Here is an 18,801-nt window from a genome sequence, read left to right as displayed (position 1 = left end):
CAGTCACAGCTAGCCATCTGGGAGTGGAGGACTGTTGGTATGTGTACTTTGATATCTGATCGGAAGCATTTCCAAGTGCTTTGTTCAGAAGTTGACAAAGGTGGGTTTTTTCCCTGAAAGAACGCCTCCAACCAGGTTAAACGAGGGGTCCTTGTCCGGAAATGTGAATGGACTCAAGTTTGGAGAAGCCTTTCTGCTTTAATGCTGCCGTCTGGAGCCAGCAGAGGGAGCACAGATCTCTGTCTCTCCTGTTAGCCCTGAATGGACACATCTGATTTCTCCAAGGTCTGATCAGGAGTGCTTCCTCCTTCATGACAGGCCAGAGAGAAGCTGGGGATTTAGAGCAAGTGGAAGGGAATTCCTCGCCAGGCCCCATCAGACTCCGCCGCGTCTCATGTAGGTCATATTTGGAGCTTAAAGCAGATTAGTCTGAGTCTGTCTGAGGATGCTTCTGCCACCGCCGCTGCAGCTACCAGGCAAAATGGCGAACTTTCATCTGCTCGCCCAGAACAGCATGGGTGCCCTCTTGGAAAGGCTTGTGATGCTCACCTACCTAATAAAATAGATGTGTTGTTCTTTTCTACCACAAAATCACTGTTTCAAGTTTGCAGAAGCTATCAGAAGATGCAGCCTGGGGGTCCCTGGGTCATTCTGGCCCTACTGAGACTGCAAGTGTGCTATATAACGCACCGGTCCTTCGCCTGGAGCAGGAAGCTGCTCCCAGCTCTCACTTGCTAAGACCCCTGAGCCCCACTCGGGGTTGCACGTACTACGACACAGCCGCTAATCTTCGCAGTGACCCCGCCATGGCCATTCGCTGGGCAGTTAGCCATCGAGTCAATCCCAGAAACAGCACAATGTGGAACTGACTCTAACCGCTCCCACACCAGTCCAAAGATGAAAGGTTTTCCCCGTTCAATGAGAGTGGTCACTTTAGGGATTCATTCAGTATGCCTCCATCTTTCTCACCCTCCCTCCCTATAAATGTGGTCTGAATAAGGCTTTGCTAGACAGCACTTCTTATGTATTCACCTTCCTCACACATTTGCTGAAACCGGCCGAGAGCACTGTAGACTGTGGAGGCAGAAGAGGCTTCAGGAGCCCCCACGTCCAGGCTCTCACATCATCCTGAGAAGCTGCCGACAAGTCGTGAGGGACACCGCAGGGCGCCAGCCTCAGCGCCTCCTCCCCCTTCTTGTCACAGTGGGATCAGCTGGACAGCATCCTGGCCTCAGAGTGTGGCTGCTGTCCTCTCAGGTAGGCTGTCACCTGACCCTGATTGTCGGTGACCTCGGTCAGTCACAGGGCTCCTGATGAGCCAGTGAGAAGGGAGCTGTTCTAAACAAACCGTCTAGACTCTCTGTCTCAATGTGTCTCTTTGAACCGAGCCTGCTTGGGAAAACTTGCCTCGCCTCCCTCACTGTGGTCCTTCAGGAAGTCTTCATGAGATGTGAACTCGGTTGGGGAGCAGACCCTGACATGACCAGACTCCCAGATGGAAGGAACCGGGGTTCCCAGCATGGCTGTGTGATGCCGGGGGTTCTGCTACGTCCTGCCACAGCAGCAGTCAGTGCATTCTTTGGCCACTACCCTCATGGGACTGTGACAGTCTGTTGGGGTCATCTGGCAATTGTAACTGCAGACCCTCCTAGCCAACCACGTGGAACAGATCAGAGAATGAAGCCCAGAGGACGTGCTGAGTCAACAGACAAGCCTCAGACGCTCCCAGGTGCCCATGTGGGTCAGGCTCCAGGGCTCCATGTGGCTGTGGGGTTCAAGGGGCTTTTAACGTTTTCAGGGTGCTAGGAGTACAGCAGGAACCAGGCCCAGAGCCTTAGTGTGGAGGCAGAAGCTGGAACCGTCACCAAACTTCGGGCCGCCCTTCCTGTCCAGGACTTGGTGCATTTTCCTCTCTCGGCGCTGAAGGCGGCTCAGGCTGACCTGCCAGGCTCCATCCTCAGATCCTGCTGTCTTCCTGTCCCCCATCAACCCTGTGCTCACCACTGGCCAGGACCTTCCACTCAGAGCCAGCCTGCTCAACTACAGGGGGGACATGTCCCAACAGAGGGCCAGGCTCTGGTGTCCTCTTTGTCTAGCCTGTGGCCTCAGTCAAGTTAGTACCATTCTGCCGCCCAGAGTCCAATTCTGTAAAATGGGTCTAATAGCAGTACCTTCTGAGTTCAGTTCAGTTCAGTCACTCAGTCATGTCCAACCCTTTGCAAGCCCATGGACTGCAGCATGCCAGGCCTCCCTGTTCATCACCAACTCCCAGAGCTTACTCAAACTCCTGTCCATAGAGTCAGTGATGCCATCCAACCATCTCATCCTCTGTTGTCCCCTTCTCCTGCCTTCAATCTTTCCAAGCATCAGGGTCTTTTCCAATGAGTCAGCTCTTTGCATCAGTTGGCCAAAGTATTGGAGTTTCAACTTCGGTTTCCGTCCTTCCAATGAATATTCAGGACTGATTTCCTTCAGGATGGACTGGTTGGATCTCCTTGCAGTCCAAGGAACTCTCAAGAGTCTTCTCCAACACCATAATTCAAAAGCATCAATTCTTTGGCACTCAACTTTCTTTATAGTCCAACTCTCACATCCATACATGACTACTGGAAAAACCATAGCTTTGACTAGACAGACCTTAGTTGGCAAAGTAATGTCTCTGCTTTTTAATATGCTGTCTAGGTTGGTCATCACTTTTCTTCCAAGGAGCAAGCATCTTTTAATTTCATGGCTGCAGTCACCATCTGCAGTGATTTTGGAGCCCAAGAGAATAAAGTCTGTCTCTGTTTCCATTGGTTTCCAATCTATTTCCCATGAAGTGATGGGACCGGATGCCATGATCTTAGTTTTCTGAATGTTGAGCTTTAAGCCAACTTTTTCACTCTCCTCTTTCACTTTCATCAAGAGGCTCTTTAGTTCTTTGCTTTCTGCCATAAGGGTGGTGTCATCTACATATCTGAGGTTATTTATACTTCTCCCAGCAATCTTGACTCCAGCTTGTGCTTCATCCAGCCCAGCATTTTGGCATATCTTCTGAGTAGAGCCCCGATAGTTCCCACTAAAAGGCACTGGTAAAGGCCCAATGAGTCAGTATGTGTAAGGGGCTGAGGACACTTCTGGAGACCTCCACAGGTGTTCCTGAGTGCTCTGCTCACCACCCTGCCCGTCTGGGTTTTTTCTCACTTTGCCCTGTGCCTCCCAGTGTCTCCTCTCCTCCTGGAGTCCCTTCTGCTTGTGTTGGCCTGTCTCATGGAAGAGGGGCTGCAAACTGGGCTGCCACCCGTGGGATGCTGGCCGGTTGCCCCGCCTATGAGGATGGTCCCACTCTGGAGGCCAGGATGACAGCCCAGAACTCTGCTCAGGCCATCCACTGCTGCTGCTGCCAAGTTGCATCAGTCGTGTCCGACTCTGTGCGACCCCAGAGACGGCAGCCCAACAGGCTCCTCTGTCCCTGGGATTCTCCAGACAAGAATACTGGAGTGGGTTGCCATTTCCTTCTCCAATGAATGAAAGTGAAAAGTGAAAGTGAAGTTGCTCAGTCCTGTCTGACTCTTAGCAACCCCATGGGCTGTAGGCTTCTCAATCCATGGGATTCGCCAGGTAAGAATACTGGAGTGGGTTGCCATTTCCTACTCCACAGGTCATCCACAGTGGCCCTCAAACACAAGTTATCTGATGTCACCATCCATTCAAGGGCTTGGAGGCACCCACTCTGCCCGCACATGCTCTGGGCTGCATCTGGGTGGCGTTGGCAACTGGCCTAAGAACCACTGATCGCCCTGCACCAGCTGTCACCGCCCCCCCAACCTATACCCAATTCCACCCTCCCTCTAATGTCACCGGTTCAGCCTAACCCCTGTGCATATGACATTTCTTTTAAAAACTCAAAATGTATCCTCTTGGAAGGGCTTCCCAGGTGGTTCAGTGGTAAAGAACCCGCCTGCCAATGTAGGAAACTCGGGTTTCATCCATGGGATAGGTAGATCCCCTGGAGAAGGAAATGGCAACCCACTCTAGTATCCTTGCCTGGGAAATCCCATGGGCAGAGGAGCCTGACAGACTATAGTCCATGGGGTCATAAAAGAGTAGGACACAACTGAGCAGCTAAAGAACAACCACCCACACAACAAACATTTGGAAGGCATCAAAAGAGAAGCCATATCTAGGGTGTAAAGGGTCGAACACGACTGAGCACGCACACCTCCTCTTGGAAACATGTTAAAGCATTCATAGGAGGGTTTTTGACCCATAATCCATTTGCCAGAACCTGGTGGTGCTGGCTCAGCTGTGCCCTGGGTCACTCCCCAGATGCCGCAAGTCCCTCCACCAAAGACTTGGGGGTTTTTGTCTGTGGTGTGGCCTGGAGACGGGACTTCCTTTCAAAAAGTAAGCAGTTGTTGAGAAGCACTGTGTCTCACAAAGGCGACTTGGTCCAGCTTCCTCTAACTTATCTCCCTTACTCCTTGATTTTTCTCAGCCTAGGGAGGGAAAGCTTTGTCCTGTGTGTGTGAGTTTCTTATATCTATATTTGGCCGTAATTTCTTTAAAGAATGACATAGCACTTTCTTTCTTATATGCAACAGGAGTAAGATAGCAGTGCAGGCAGGCAGAAGTCTGACTGTTGCTTTAAGGGGTCCAGGTATGTCTCCAGGACACAGATGTGTGGGGGGGCCTGATGCAAGAGGCAGAACAAACACCCGTAATTGGGTCTCATCCTCCCTGGCCACTCCTGTCCTCGCAGTGAAAGTGGAGCCATGAAGAGCAGCAGGACCCTGACCAGGTGTAGGGGAGGCGGGGCCGCCGGAGCCCGGTGACAACGCAGGCAGGGAAACTGAAACTTGGTTGGGGGCTTTCCTGAGTGGTATGGAGGGTTTTAAAGAGAATTTTCAGTCGCCCTGTTTTGCGCCACCTTTTGTCCCTTGGACTGCAAGGAGATCCAACCAGTCCATCCTGAAGGAAATCAGTCCTGAATATTCATTGGAAGGACTGATGCTGAAGCTGAAACTCCAATACTTAGGCCACCTGATGCGAAGAACTGACTCGCTGGAAAAGACCCTGATGCTAGGAAAGACTGAAGGCAGGAGGAGAAGGGGACGACAGAGGATGAGATGGTTGGATGGCATCAGCGACTCGATGGACATGAGTTTGAGCAAGCTCGGGGAGTTGCTGATGGACAGGGAGGCCTGGCGTGCTGCAGTCCATGGGGTTGCAAAGAGCTGGACACAACTGAGCAACTGAACTGAACTTGCTTCATGTTTACTCACCCTTTTTCCCTCTAAAACTCTTACTCTCCTGGTGTCAGCTCTAGAAGAGGGAAGAGATGGATGTGATGAGCATCTGCTCCACCTGATCTGATGGAAAATGACAGTGCCGCCTGTCAGATGTCCCCATCGCTGCTCCAGCCCCGCCTTCCCTGGGGATCTATCCCCGAGCAGGATGTACTGGGCATTTCAGGGGAGGATGAGGGGCTCTGACACCTTGCGTTCTGTCTCTCCTTGTCCCTCTCAGAGCTTCACATCTCCTCGGGGAGCAGATACTCAGGAATCACCAACATTGTCTTATTTTTCATAAACCCAGATTAGTCAGCTCCAAACCACAGCTACCTGTGAAAAAAAATTTATCAAGGGGCAAAAATGACATGTAGCCAGTGGTCTGGGTCAGCTGGGCTGTGGTTTCCTTGAGCCAGGCCATAGCGTTTGCTTCGTGAGCTGGGAAAGGATGGAAACGTGGCCTGATGTGTGCTAGTTGTCCCACTAAGTGTCCTGCCCATCAGTCTATGACTCTCCCAAGCTAGCTGAGATGGGGACTCTCAGAGGCGTGGGTGAGAGAGTGAGATGCAGAGAGGAAGACCCCACCCCTCAGAGCTGCCAGCACGGGGACCCTCCTGCCCCGCGCAAGCGTGGAGGCTGGTCCCATGTTCCTCAGAAAAGGCAGGACCTGAGACTGTTCAAAATATCGACATGATGTTTAATCGGTTCCTTTGGAAGAACTCGAAGCTGCCGCTCTTTCTGTGAAATGCTGCCTTAGGTTTGCCCTGGGTTCTCAGTCCTGCAGGGTTTTAAGTGTGAGTGGCATCCTGCCCCTGCCTCCGTGTTAATTATGGCCCAGGGACACACAGGAGTTGCCAAGAGTTGGCCTGAAAATACCAAGAATGTTTCTCCCAAACAGTTTTTGGAAGGGACTCTTGAAGCTTATTCAAAATAACCTTGAGACGTTGTTTTGGGAGAATCCAGAGCTCCTGACTCTTCAGGTTCACATGCCTTGTGAGCTGTGAGTGGAGCCTCATGTTCAGAAGGTTCTAGAAGGTGGAACACAGACAATTGCAGCTGCCAGGGTAGGCTCCTGGAAGCCTTGATGGTTTTGCCTGAATTTCTGTTAAGCAGCAACCAAAGCAGAGGCCAAATGGGACCTCTCTTAGTAGCACTGAAGTCTGCGGATGGTGAAAAGAATGAATATTTTATACTCTCCTTTTCCAGAAGCATATATGAATGATAACCAGGAAATAAACTTCTGAAAAGCTCAGCCACTCAATAGTGCCCAGCTCTTTGCATCTCTATGGACTGTAGCCCACCAGGCTCCTCTGTCCATGGAATTTTCCAGGCAAGAATACTAGAGTAGGTTGCCATTTCCTATATTTGCAAAGCTGTGCAACCATCCCCACAATCTAATTTTAGAGACTTCTTAAAAATCCCTCCTGAAAAACAAAAACCTAAATTCCACTAGCAGTCCATCCTCATCCTACCTCCCAGCCCTAAGCAACCACCAGTCTCTTCCTGTCTCTCTGGACCTGCCTGTTCTGAACGTCTCGTATAAATGGAGTCAGATGATACGTGATCTTTGCTGACTGGCTTCTTGCACTTAGCACCTCCTCAAGGGTCATCTGTGTTGTAACCTGTATCCATATTTCGCTTGTTTGTATCGCCAAATAACATTCCACTGTAAGGGCAGACAACGCTTTGTTTCCATTCATCAGGTGGTGGGCATTTGGGACTGTTTCCATCTTTCAGCTATTATGAGTATGGCTGCTATAAACATTTCTGTACTGATTTTCTATTTGGAGATGTGAATCATTCAGACTGGTAAAATGAACACTCTCTCCATGGCTGGGATGTAACTGAGATCACTGTGTTCACGTCCTATGAGACGGTAAGCGGGTCTGGAAGCATCTTTCTCCACCACGGCCTAACAAGACATTAATGTTCAATGTTCAATTTAGCTAAATTCAGCCATAGATGCGTAAGAATACATTATAGTCATGCAAGGGAAAGAGAAAAATGCCGGACAAGTGTTTTCGAAAATGTTCCACCTGCTGGCCGAGTCCCTGCACAGGTGGGCGGACTCACCGGGCATGCCCTCTCTCTGCCCGCCCGTCTTTCACTGCAGCTGTCCTAGTTTCGTGCTTCGGAACCGAAGCTGATGGGCTAGACCAACGACTGCAAAGCAGAAGCCCAGTCCAGAGCCAGAGCCAGGGCTGGGGCCAGGACCCAGCCCCTGCGGCCGGATGGGAAATTCTGGACACCTTCCTCGGGCCATTTGGAGATGGTAATTAGGCTGGCTAGTGCCCACTGGTCTGGGGTTGCCAGTGTTGAGAGTGTAGGCTCACCCCGTCCACTGCTGCACCTGTTCACATCCTCAGAGCCATTCCAAGGGGTCTGAATAGCCCAAACAGCCCTCTGATCTCCCGCTCAGCCCACCTTCCTGCCTCAAGGATATTTAGCTCTCACCCGAAGCCAGAACGCCAGCCCACTGCTTTCTGTCCCTCAGCATGCCAGCTCCCAGAACCATTCCCTTCCCTAATTATCCTGAACCAGCTAATCGTCTCCCACACTGACTGCCCAGTAACTAGGACCCAGGGAGAGCAGCCACTTTTCTTGTCTGACCCTTCTCAGCGCATGTCCCAGGGGGCAGTCCTGGACAGCAGCCTTGCCTCAGAGATAAGACGCTTGGTGCAAATCTTTGCTCTTCTGCTCTGCCAGTGAGCGCAGCCAGAGAAAACAGGCCATGAAAAGGCCCACCGGCTCTTGAAAAGCCTCCACGAGGCGCCAACCAAGTTGGTGATCTCCTCGTCCCTGGAAGTCCTGGTGGATATTATCCAGGTGTCAGAGGAGTCATAGGAGACCTGAGAAGTAGGATGTCCTTCTCTAAAAGCCACCTTGGGGGTGTCTGAGCCGCTGAGTGGCCGCACGTGGCCCATTGGTGTCCCGAGTTACCCCCGTGCCCCTTAGGTCATGCCATACCCTCCAGTTCTCCCCAGGGGGTCTCTCTCAGCTGCTCTCAGTCGTGAGTGGGGCCAACTCCCCACTGACAACACCATTCACCTGTAAGGAGACTCCGGACTTAACATGCATATTAACCATACAATCAGTGCTTCTCGACCTTTTATCCTTCTTGCCCCGCGTTTTTATTTCCTAATTTGTCCTTTCCCCCAAAACACCACAGATACATGGTCTACCTGTATATTTTCCATGCTGACATCTGGGCTTTGTACAAATAGAGAATAAGACATCTTTGTCCCCCAACAGCACGCCATTAACTCCTCCCCCAAAAACCTCCAAAGGCAGGGGTTTCATCTGTCACCCGGAGCCTAGAACATGTCCTGGGACACACCAGGTGCCCAGCCAATGAGATAATGACATGGTTAGACTTCATGTCTCCCGTGTCCCTGGGCATCACACAGCTCCGAGCACCGTGGTCTCCTGGTGCGTCCAATACTGCCCAGGTTAGTCGGTATCTCATGCTGACCCACCCTGGGGAGGCGTCAGGAAGCTGACAGCCTACTGCTCTGCTCCATGCAGGGGGTCCCCGCCCTCCAGGAGCACTGTCTGTGTGTCAGGGCGAGTGACACTTGAGCCCCATGGAATAATTATGGCAGCCCCCAACTGCCGCTGTCTCTGCATCTCCTTAACTCGCCAGTGGATTGGCAGTCCCTGAGATTTTCTGTCTGGTCCAGCACAGCACACCCGGCTGCCTGTGAGGACGCACCGGGAGAAGGGCCGTCCGTCCTCATCAGCAATTACAAACAAGCCCTCCATTGTCAGCCACACCATCTGTTTGCTCAGTCCCACCAATCGGGTGCCTGTACGCCCAGCATTGCCAGCGCCTAGGGGCTGCAGGGGAGGGGGCCATGGAGCCCCTTCATGGGGAGACCCTTTGCTCACAGTGGAGAGGATCGACAGCGCGGAAGCTGAGCCCCTCGGCTGGAGGAAGACTCACGGAGATGTTCCGCAACCGCCACCTTCCGGGAGCTCGCAGTGCATTGCAAGGAAAAGGGGCAGTCTAGATCGTTGCAGTGTTTAGAGGTCCCACACAGAAAGCGGAACAGTCCAGCACCAAGAGTCAACACTGCCCGAGAACTCCCTGTGCCGCTAGAGCTCACTTTCCACGTAAAGACAGCGGTTCAGTGTCTGGAAATCAAGGAAGACAGACAAGTCTAGTGCATCGTCACGATTGTTCTCTATCCTGAAGTTCCCAACCCCGCGCAACTTTAGCGGGTATAGGGGAGTGAAGTTTCATTGAGAGATTGGAAAATAAGGCTTCAGAGAAACCCACATTCCTTCCAGAAAGCCCCACCTGAGATCTGTCACTGGTCCCTCCTCCAGCGGCATCCGTCTTAGAACTTGGCTGAGGTCACTGCCCCAGCCTTGCAGGCGAGGCCAGCAGACTATCCAGGTTCACCACAGTGGTCAGGCAGACATGAGTCCGTGTCACTGATAGAAAAGTCCTTTGTCCAGATTTGATGGTGGGTTGCTTGTTTTTCAATTGCTCAGTCGTATCCAAGTCTTTGCAACCCCATGGACTGCAGCATGCCAGGCTTCCCTGTCTTTAACCATCTCCCAGAGACTGCTCAAATTCATGTCCATTGAGTCAGTGATATCATCCAACCATCTCATCCTCTGTCACCCCCTTCTCCTGTCCTCAATCTTTCCCAGCATCAGGGTCTTTTCCAATGAGTCGGCTCTTTGCATCAGGTGGCCAAAGTATTGGAGCTTCATCTTCAGCATCAGTCCTTCCAGTGAATCTTCAGGGTTGATTTTTTAGAATTGACTGGTTTGAGCTCCTTGCTGTCCAAGGGACTCTCAAGAGTCTTCTGCAGCACCACAATTTGAAAGCATCAATTCTTCGGCACTTGGCCTTCTTTATGGTCCAACTCTCACATCTGCACACATCTCTTACATCTGAGCTATGGAAAAACCATAGCTCAGACTAGACAGACCTTTGTTGGCAAAGTGATGGTGGTCTCGTGACACTGAACTAGGAGTGTTGCGGGGGTCGGGGTGAGGAGCTGTCGCCTGACTCAGAAAGAGGCCGTTGCATTTGCTAAGGCAAACCACGTGGGAAATAAGATGGCCGTGGAGGAGTGAGTGGTTGAGAAAAACCATCCACGCGGGGGAGCTCAGAGCCTCTCTGGGGTCCGACAGGACTACTGGGGTCCTGCTGCTCTGCGAGTGAGAGTCCAGTTTTGGCTCTGAAGGGTCCCCTTTGAAGCTGCCCTCTGCACAGTACACCTCACTCTTCCTCCCTGGCGAATGTGACATGGAAGGTGACGCCTGTACCGCATTAACACACTGTGTTCCCCTCAAAACCCTGTAAAATGAAACTTAGAGACGTGTGAACTTATACAGTTAGTGGGCATTAGTTATTTTTTCAGGGCCTCCAGAGAATTCCAAATGCGTGTCTTGAAAATTCTTAGCTTTAACTATACCTAAGACAAAACATGAGGGACCCTCGTGCAGCAGGAACAGGACATCGAGACCCCCCAAGGCCCCGTTAAGGCCAGCAGTCAAAGGCCGTCCCGCACGCGCTGGGTCAGAAGGTGTCTACAGGGCTCCCACAGAAACTGTCACACATCCTGGGAAAGCTAACGTCGCCTTCGTTTCACACCTGTACCGGTGATGGCAGCCAGAATTTTGTCCTGCCAAGTGGAATTTCAGGTGAATTTTCAGTTGGTAATGATCTCGGAAGCTGCAGGAACACTCAGACAGCCCAGGAACAGATGTATTTTTAGCACCGTGTTCATTATCGAGTTGGGCTGTGCGTGTGCGGGGCCTGTATTCACTCCATTTTATGTTCTTTCCCTTCAGATTAAAATACGTGAAGATCTCGCTGCAGTGTTTGAACAAGGTAAGTTCAAAGAACAAGTGTTTGAACTGACACGTCAGTGGAGTTGCCCAGCACCCTGCTCTTGGGGGAGTGGGGAAGAGTTCACTCACTGACTCACCTCCCTCCGGGGCTAGGGGTTCCTGCCGCCTCCCCCTCAGCCCTGAGGGGCTCTGTCCTGCGTGTCTGCACTGCCCGCCTGCCCAGGAAACCCACCCCAGCCTTTCTCCGGCCTCCCATGCTCCGGGTGGAATCCGACACCAACACCTGCCATCCCAGAAAATGTCTTTGTCGCCCGCCCTTTTGTGTGCAGGGGGCCTCAGGGAGCCAGTAGGCCCGGGGCCGCCCCTTTTTTTTTGTTGCCAAGCCTGGAGGAACGGGGGTCTTGAGATGAGCCGATAAGATGCAGCACGTGCGGGCTGGCCTTTGACCGCTGGCCTTAATGGGGCCTTGGGGGCCTGGGCTGGGGAGGGCAGGTCGTCCTGGGGCTGCTGAATGGAACAGCTGGGAGAGGAAGAGCAGACAAAAGCTGCGGGGCACAGAGGGCAGGGAACCCTGGCATCACTGTGGTTTAGGACCCAGAGGGCAGGCTGGCCATGGCAGGTGTGACCTCCACGGGCCTCCTCTTTTGGCCTGGGTCTGGGGTCTGGGCCCTGCCCAGTACCCTGATGGACAGCGGGCACCTCGCAGCAGAGCCTCTTGGGATGGCCCAGGCTGTACCTCCTCGTGGAGTCACGGGTCGGAGACCCGATGCTGAGGGTGACCATGAACCTGAGGGTCATGACGATATGGATGGGTGGGTCAGAGAGCGAGCTGTCATTTATCAACCACATCCCCCAAGGGAACCTGGGCACAGACACCCTCCCTTCTGGGTCGATGTGAACAGGGAGGTGAGGGTCTGGATTTTTGAGTTTATCCCAAGCACTGCCCTCCTCCCCCTGGCAGGCCCACTGCACAGGGAGCTGACCCTCCAACCCAGCTGCTTTTTCTTGGCCCTCCAGCCACAGAATTGTCCCAACCTGGGCTCACTGGTGCCAGCCCCCAAGGTGCCACGAGCCACAAAGCCCATGTCAGCCAGGCAGAACAGTATATACTCCTCCCTAGTCATGGGGATTCACACAAAAGCTTTTTTTCCTGGGACCCCGTATCTCCTAAGGTGGCCAAGTGGGGCTCCAGGGTCCTTTGGACACTGTCTTCTAGCACGAGGAAAGGCCGGGCAGAGGCAGCGGCTGTCAGCAGCCAGGAAAGGGATCACCCCCCTTTGTGGCCAGCCTGCTCCGTCTGTGGTGGCCACCTCCTCATCAGTCATGGGGTGCATTGGGCATGGTGGGAGCCAGCACAGGCCAGGGACATGCCAAGGGCAAGGTGGGGACCGGAGGGATGCAGGGGACGTGTGGTGCGGTCTCCTGGTCCGGCATGACCTTCCTGGGGCACCAGTGGTGGGGTCACTGCCCTGAGATGCCCGAAGGCCACTTTGTAGTGAGAGCTTCATGCTGGTCCAAGTTGGCATTGCCCTGCCCACCTGCCATGCTGCAGTGCAGGACTGCGAGGGCCAGCCCCCCGGGCCTTCCTGGCTGGGGTGGGGGAGTAAATATTTCCCTTCTGATCCAGCAATACTCACACCTGATATCACATCTTTGAACATCACTTTATCCCTTGCATTTACTTGCTTTTTTTCCCCCTTGCTTCCCTCTCCCAGTAGATCTGAATTCAGAGCGGGTGGGGTTGGTTCCTAGTTGATGGTGGTTTAGTCACTAAGTTGTGTCCAACTGCCGTGACCCCATGGACTATAACCTGCCAGGCTTCTCTGTCCATGAGGATTCTCCAGGCAAGAATACTGGAATGGGTTGCCATTTTCTTCTCCAGGGGGATCTTCCCAACCCAGGGATCGAACCTGGGTCTCCTGCATTGCAGGCAGATTCTTTACCAACTGGGCTATGAGGGAAGCCCTGGTTCCTAGTTAATGATGTGAAATTTTATACAATTTGAAGTGAAGGTGTTCAAGCTGGAATTGTATCTGGGATTGAGTGAGGGGTGTTCTCCCTGCTGCCCTCCCTGATGGACCACACGCCGACGTCCTCCAGGGGCCTGGGGTGATGTCTGTAACCAGCGCCATCTCCACTTTGGATGACAGCATAGCTATGCTGCTTTTACCAAAAATCAGCCTGTTTCCAAAGACAAAAACAGCAGAAGAGAGACTCACAACTCCTCTCTCTGCCTGACCTTCCTGGGACTGGAAGGAGGTGACAGAAGAGGCCAGGCTTGGGACATCTTAAGGAGGCCATTTGGGGAACAAGCCTGGGGTAGGCAGTCTCCTCGGGTCCAAGCGTGTTCACAGGTATTGATTCCAGAGGCAGACCCTAGAAACAAGAAGGTCAGGTCCGAAAATGAAAGGAGATGCTGACTGTGAGTAAGGCCACTTATGTAAATTAATTTCAAAGGCCAGTAATGAGAGAAATGTCAGGCCAAAGCCCGGAAGTGAAGCATGTCGGGAGAAGGCTAGAGAGCCTGCTTTTGAGGAAGCTGGGGCAAAGCCCAGCGGGGTTTAAAAATAGGTTATTAGGAGGGTGATGAAATGGTCCTCCCTCGAAGCAGGGCCCGGGGGGACCCACCTCAGCAACAACGGCCGTGTGTTGCAGCAGCGGGCGCCTCGGTTCCTGGAGCAGCCCTGGGGATGGGGCGTGCGCAGGCTTCAGCTTCGTTCCTTTTTCTCTCTGGGACCCAACAGCTGTAGGCACTTCTGGACTTGTTCAATTAGTCCTGACCTCCCGTCTCAGACCCCTTGGGGAATAATCGAGCTGTAAGCCTGGTGTAAAGTATCAACATGTAAATCCATGTAAATAATAACACGACGGAGCCACAAGCTGCCCCTGACTTTTTTTCTTGTTCTTTCACTGATTCTGGGGCAGTTTGCTCCGTCGCCCTTGCCCCACACCCACAGTGTTAATGGTGCCTTTTCTCTTCCTTTACTTGAGGATTGGATGTAAGGCCCAATAAATTTCAAAAAGATTCACAGCTCCTTTTGCGCTGCAGGAAGGTCTAGAGCAAAGGCTGGGAGGTCTGTGGGTTCATCCAGCAAACGTCCCTGCACACGTGTGGCACCAGGCTGGGGTCCAGCCCGCTTCCTGGGGATGTGCCACACCCTCCCCCTCCACCCTGTGCCCACAAGGGCCTCCTTCTGCTTCCTTCCAGGGCCCTGGCTACCAGGCTGAACTCCCCTCTATGGTGCCTCTTGGGGAGGAGGAAACGGAGGAGGCTCCCCCACTTCTCCACCCAAACCCCCAAACCCAGACTTCGGGAACCTTGCTGCTCTGCCAGTGTCCTCGGCGAGTCTCCCTGCACGGGCTTCTGAACTTGAGGAGGAATCCCACCAAAATGCTGCGGATCAGACTCTCATACTAGGCGGTAGCATCTCAGGAACCTTGGGCTGTGAAAGAAGAAAAGTCGCCGACAACCAGAGACGCACCGGCTGGTGGGGCTGCCCCAGCAGAGGGAACAAGAGGAGGCTCCGGGCTCCCCGGGAGGGGGCGCAGCTGGCTCTGTCCCTCAGGGTCTCCTTTGCTTTGTAAACTGTCCGATGTTACCCTGTCCCGCTCTTGGAGGAGGGCTTCCTGCATTGGTTTTGCTTCTCCTTCTGTTAGGATTCACGGCTAGCCCCAAATTTCATCATCATGGAAATTGGCTTTCCCCAGGGCCTCGAGCCCGGGAGAAGTTGTGCTTCCGTTGCTGTGTTTTCCACCTGGTCCCCAATGCCTGCTAACCAGGGAGAGCATTCCTGACTCTGACCCTGACCCTGTCCCTGCTAGAGGCCCTCTACGTGGTGATGGTGAAGCTTCTGTCTCGGGGCGCTCGGGTGATTCTAGAAACACAGAGTCCTGTCCCTGCAAAAGCTCCCTTCCAGTCCTTACCCTGTGGTAGGGCCCCCCTGCCTCCCACCCTGCTGGGAGGGGCCTCCCACACTTTGCCCGACACACAGAGCTTTAGGGGGACTGAACTTTAGCGGAGGGTATGATCCCTACTTTGTACCCATTTGGCTGCCCAAGAGGGGCCTGTTGTGTCTTTTTTTTTTTTTTCCAGAAAGGGAAGAAGGACAGACTCACTTTCCATTTGTGCTTGCCAGGTGCCCTTACTGGGGTTGCATTGTTGGGGGCTGGCCCTCTGCTAGTCACCGAGGCCCTTGGACCGTCTCCAGAGTGAGCCCTGAGCCTGGAACAGGGGAGCCACCAGCTAAGGGCCCAGAAAGTTCTCCATGCAGGTGCTTCCCGCCCAGCCTGCTGTCGCCTCTCCACTCCTGCACCCACCCACGGGTGCCCCCAGCCTACCCCTTGCCCACCTTCCAGCTGGGCCCTCCGAGCCCCTTGCCCAGCAGAGCCACCATCTTCCCTGACCACCCACCGCCCAGTGGGCTGGTGCCTAACAATGGCAGGGGGAGCAGGCAGACCCTGGAGACGGTGAGACAGGATTCAGAAGGGCTTTCCTGTCAGAAGGAGGGGGACTTCTGATTCTCCAGGGAGCTTGTTTCTCTGCTTTACAGAGAATGGCGGGTAGGACTTGAGGCCAGGCCCACGGCAGGGGCGGTTCGAGCACTACTGGGACCAGAAAGCACCCAGTTCGTTCCAGCAGAAGCAGCTCTCCCAGCTGGTCTGTCAACGGTTTGTCCACTGATCTCGGGCTTGGTGGCAATGTCAAGGGTGACCGGAAGTGACTGCCTTCTCTGTTGTGTCAGCAAATGGCACAACTCTTGTCCTCCCGGGCACTCCCCCCACCGCCCCCCGACCCCAGCTTTGAGTGACTTCGGGTTTCTGCTCAGCGTGGATTGGCCCAGTGGTTCCTCAATCCTACAGGAGAGACATCACATGCTCCTGAGTCCCACGTAAGCTCTAGCTTCTGGGAGAACATGTCACCTTCAGGCCCTAGACACCCATGTATCAGAATTCTTAGACTTGGTTTCAGGACTCATATTGAAGCCCCCCACATACACACAGACTCCTGCCCCATAATTCCAGCCCTCCTGACCCAGAGTGGGAAAGGTGGTTGTAGGTAGCAAATACATAGACTTTCCTATAATCCCAAAAGATTCTGACCACCCTACGACCCCAGAGGACAGGTAGCAGTGTGACGGCTCTTCTCAGTAACAGCTTTGGTTTAGAAACACAGGGACTCTAGTGACAAGGTTTTTTGCTTGCAATCACGTGCACTTGAATCGCTTTTGTTATTTGGGGTGGAAAATTGAAATGATCAAGTTTTTTTTCTCTCTTTTTTTCACTTAGAAAAGCAAATATTGAACTTCTGTAATAAATGCCTTTCAGCAAAATTTCCAAGGGTCACTTATCCGGTGGGCACCCACCTGAGTCACCGTGCTGACTCATGACATTAGTAAGTCAGCCATCTGTAAACACAAGTGGCCCTTGCTGGCCCCAAATGGAGAAGACTCTCGGGCTTCCAGGCAGGCCCAGGTCTTCCTCCCACCTCTCTGCACATTGATTTCCACCTGAAGCAAAGATGGTCATCTCTAGTCTCACTAAGTAGGTGTTTATACTTAAAAAAAAATAGTAATTCCACAAAATGATGACATTTTAAGTAGTAAAACCTTAATTAGACAGCAGTGAAGAAGAAGGGACTGTCACGGTGTCTTCCTGCGGTTAAGGAAAGGTCTTCCCAGTTGCCTCAGGGAAGAAAGGGGGCTTCAGCCTTGACTCTGAGAGAGGCTGGCTGGTGGGACCCTCATCCTTACCATGAGCTCCTTCGGATCCTTAGACAACGCAGGTCACATGTTCCTGACCCTCCTTGGGAGTGACCACCCACACTTCATCTACTGTTGTATCTGCAGGCAGGACGGGTGCTTTTACGATGACTGTGACGTCTTAGATGTAACTGTGTTACCCTCATAGCAACTGAAGGGGCATGTCCACACCCGGTGGGAAATTCCACAGGAAACAACCATGTCTTCGTTGCACTCAGTACCTAGTATGACATACACGTTAAGTGAATGTTTTGTTGGGTTTTCCAGGTCTACAATATTTAGTCCATGTAAATGATAGAATTTGATAAATATGGTAAATTAAGTTATAAGGTGTCACTTGATTTCTCTTTTGCTGTCTCACATTATTTAATGTTCCTGATGCTCCATACCTGGTTCGTGCCTACGTCGGTGTAGACCGTTTCTGTAAGCCACTTGGCTGGCACAGTGCCCCTCGGTGAGGGGCGCCGCACCCCCAAGGAGCACACGGCTCACCAATGGCCATTACCTGACTCCCCAGTTTGCCCTCCCTCCTTAATTCTGATTTACTGTGACGACTCAATAAAGTAGAAACACAGCACTCACGTGCCATATGTTCCTCGTGTTTTCATTATAGTTGGAAGGAAAATAAAGTTTATCCTGGCATCTAACAGAAGATGGTTCACATTTTTATCAGATGAAGTTGTTCAAAAGCATTTTTTTTTTAACCAAAGCCTTAATAAGTATCCAAAATAGTAGCCAGGATGGGTACGGGGAGGTTTGCTGATGTGTAAAAAAAACGACCTCTTGGTTCATAACCTGGAAGCCAAGATTAAACATCATCACACTCCTATGTCTCAATGCCCCCCTGCTCCTCTCTTCTGCATCAAGGCCCACAGTGAGCCCTGGCTTTGGACCCCATCTCCCCAGAGCAGCCCTTGTTACCAGTCACTCTTCTGGAGCCCCTGACCCTGATGAGCAAGGGTCCAGGTTGGAGGCTTTGTCTTGTGAAGAAGTGATAGACAGGGTGTAATAATACCCCCTTTGGTGCACCTGAAGCCCACTTGTGGCCTCACCTCAGGACTCCAGCCATCAAACATCACATTCAGACAACCTGGCCAGGTGGCCCCTACCAGCATCCTGGGCTACTTCCATACCCTGGACAGCAGGGAACTTCCAGGACATTAGACAATCAAGCTTTGCAGAAAGCATCCATTCGTCCATCTGCAAATATTTGCCGAGTCCCTGTTACTTCCAAGACATTTATTGACCTCCATGGGGAGCTGCCATCCTGGGAGCCAAGTAGAGCCTGAATCCTTTTGGCTTTTTTTTTTTTTTTAGCTTTTGACTGTTAGCAGGAGCTCACTTTGAAGGTATGTTTCACCTTTAATGCTTGGTTCCTCATAAAAGGGAGCTGGGTGATTTTATTTGTTAGGGAGCCTTCGTAATTCTGAGTCCTACCCAATCCCCCACCACCTAGATTCTTACCAATAGGTGTGGTGGGACCCCATCATCTGTTTTTTCAACCACCACCACCACCCCCACCCCCCGCACAAGAATTTTGCTCCTTATAGAACAAAGGAGAAATTAGGAATTCTCAGTGGTTAGGACTTCGCACTTTCACTGCCAAGGAGTATGGATTTGATCCATGGTTGGAGAACTAAGATCCCACAAGTCATGCACCACAGCCAAAAAAAAAAAAAAAAATTAAGAATTCTTAGTAGCCTCCCTTCTGGACCATGTCAGACATGGAAAACACTGACTAGTTTCATTCAAGCAAACATATTGCTATCACAATATCAGATGACATTATGTGATCAAAATTCTCTTTAAACATTTTTAAATTTGTATTTATTCTTAGCTATGCTGTGGAGGCTGCAGGATCTTAGTTACTTGACCAGGGATCAAACAAGCACAGACTCTTAGCCACTGGACCACTAGGGAAGTCCCCCAAATTCTGCCTAAAACACTGACTTAGGAAATGA

The 18,801-nt window shown here is 52.2% G+C and overlaps 1 protein-coding gene across 3 annotated transcripts in view; it reads left to right on the top strand.

Moving 5' to 3' along the window:
* RALGAPA2 (Ral GTPase activating protein catalytic alpha subunit 2) overlaps positions 1-17,425 on the top strand; it is a 269,854-nt gene extending 252,429 nt beyond the window's left edge. For 2 of the 3 annotated variants that reach the window (XM_018057261.1, XM_018057259.1), the window contains exons 39-40: positions 11,082-11,121; positions 14,290-17,425. In XM_018057261.1, coding sequence (XP_017912750.1) covers positions 11,082-11,086 — 5 coding nt within the window. In that variant the 3' untranslated portion in view covers positions 11,087-11,121; positions 14,290-17,425. Of the gene's footprint in view, positions 1-11,081; positions 11,122-14,266 lie in introns of all 3 variants that reach the window. The other variant, XM_018057260.1, reaches the window with a different exon arrangement.

Source organism: Capra hircus, chromosome 13 (assembly GCF_001704415.2).
Source record: "Capra hircus breed San Clemente chromosome 13, ASM170441v1, whole genome shotgun sequence".
In the NCBI taxonomy this organism is placed as follows: domain Eukaryota; kingdom Metazoa; phylum Chordata; class Mammalia; order Artiodactyla; family Bovidae; genus Capra; species Capra hircus.
This window is presented reverse-complemented; position numbering and strand designations above follow the sequence as displayed.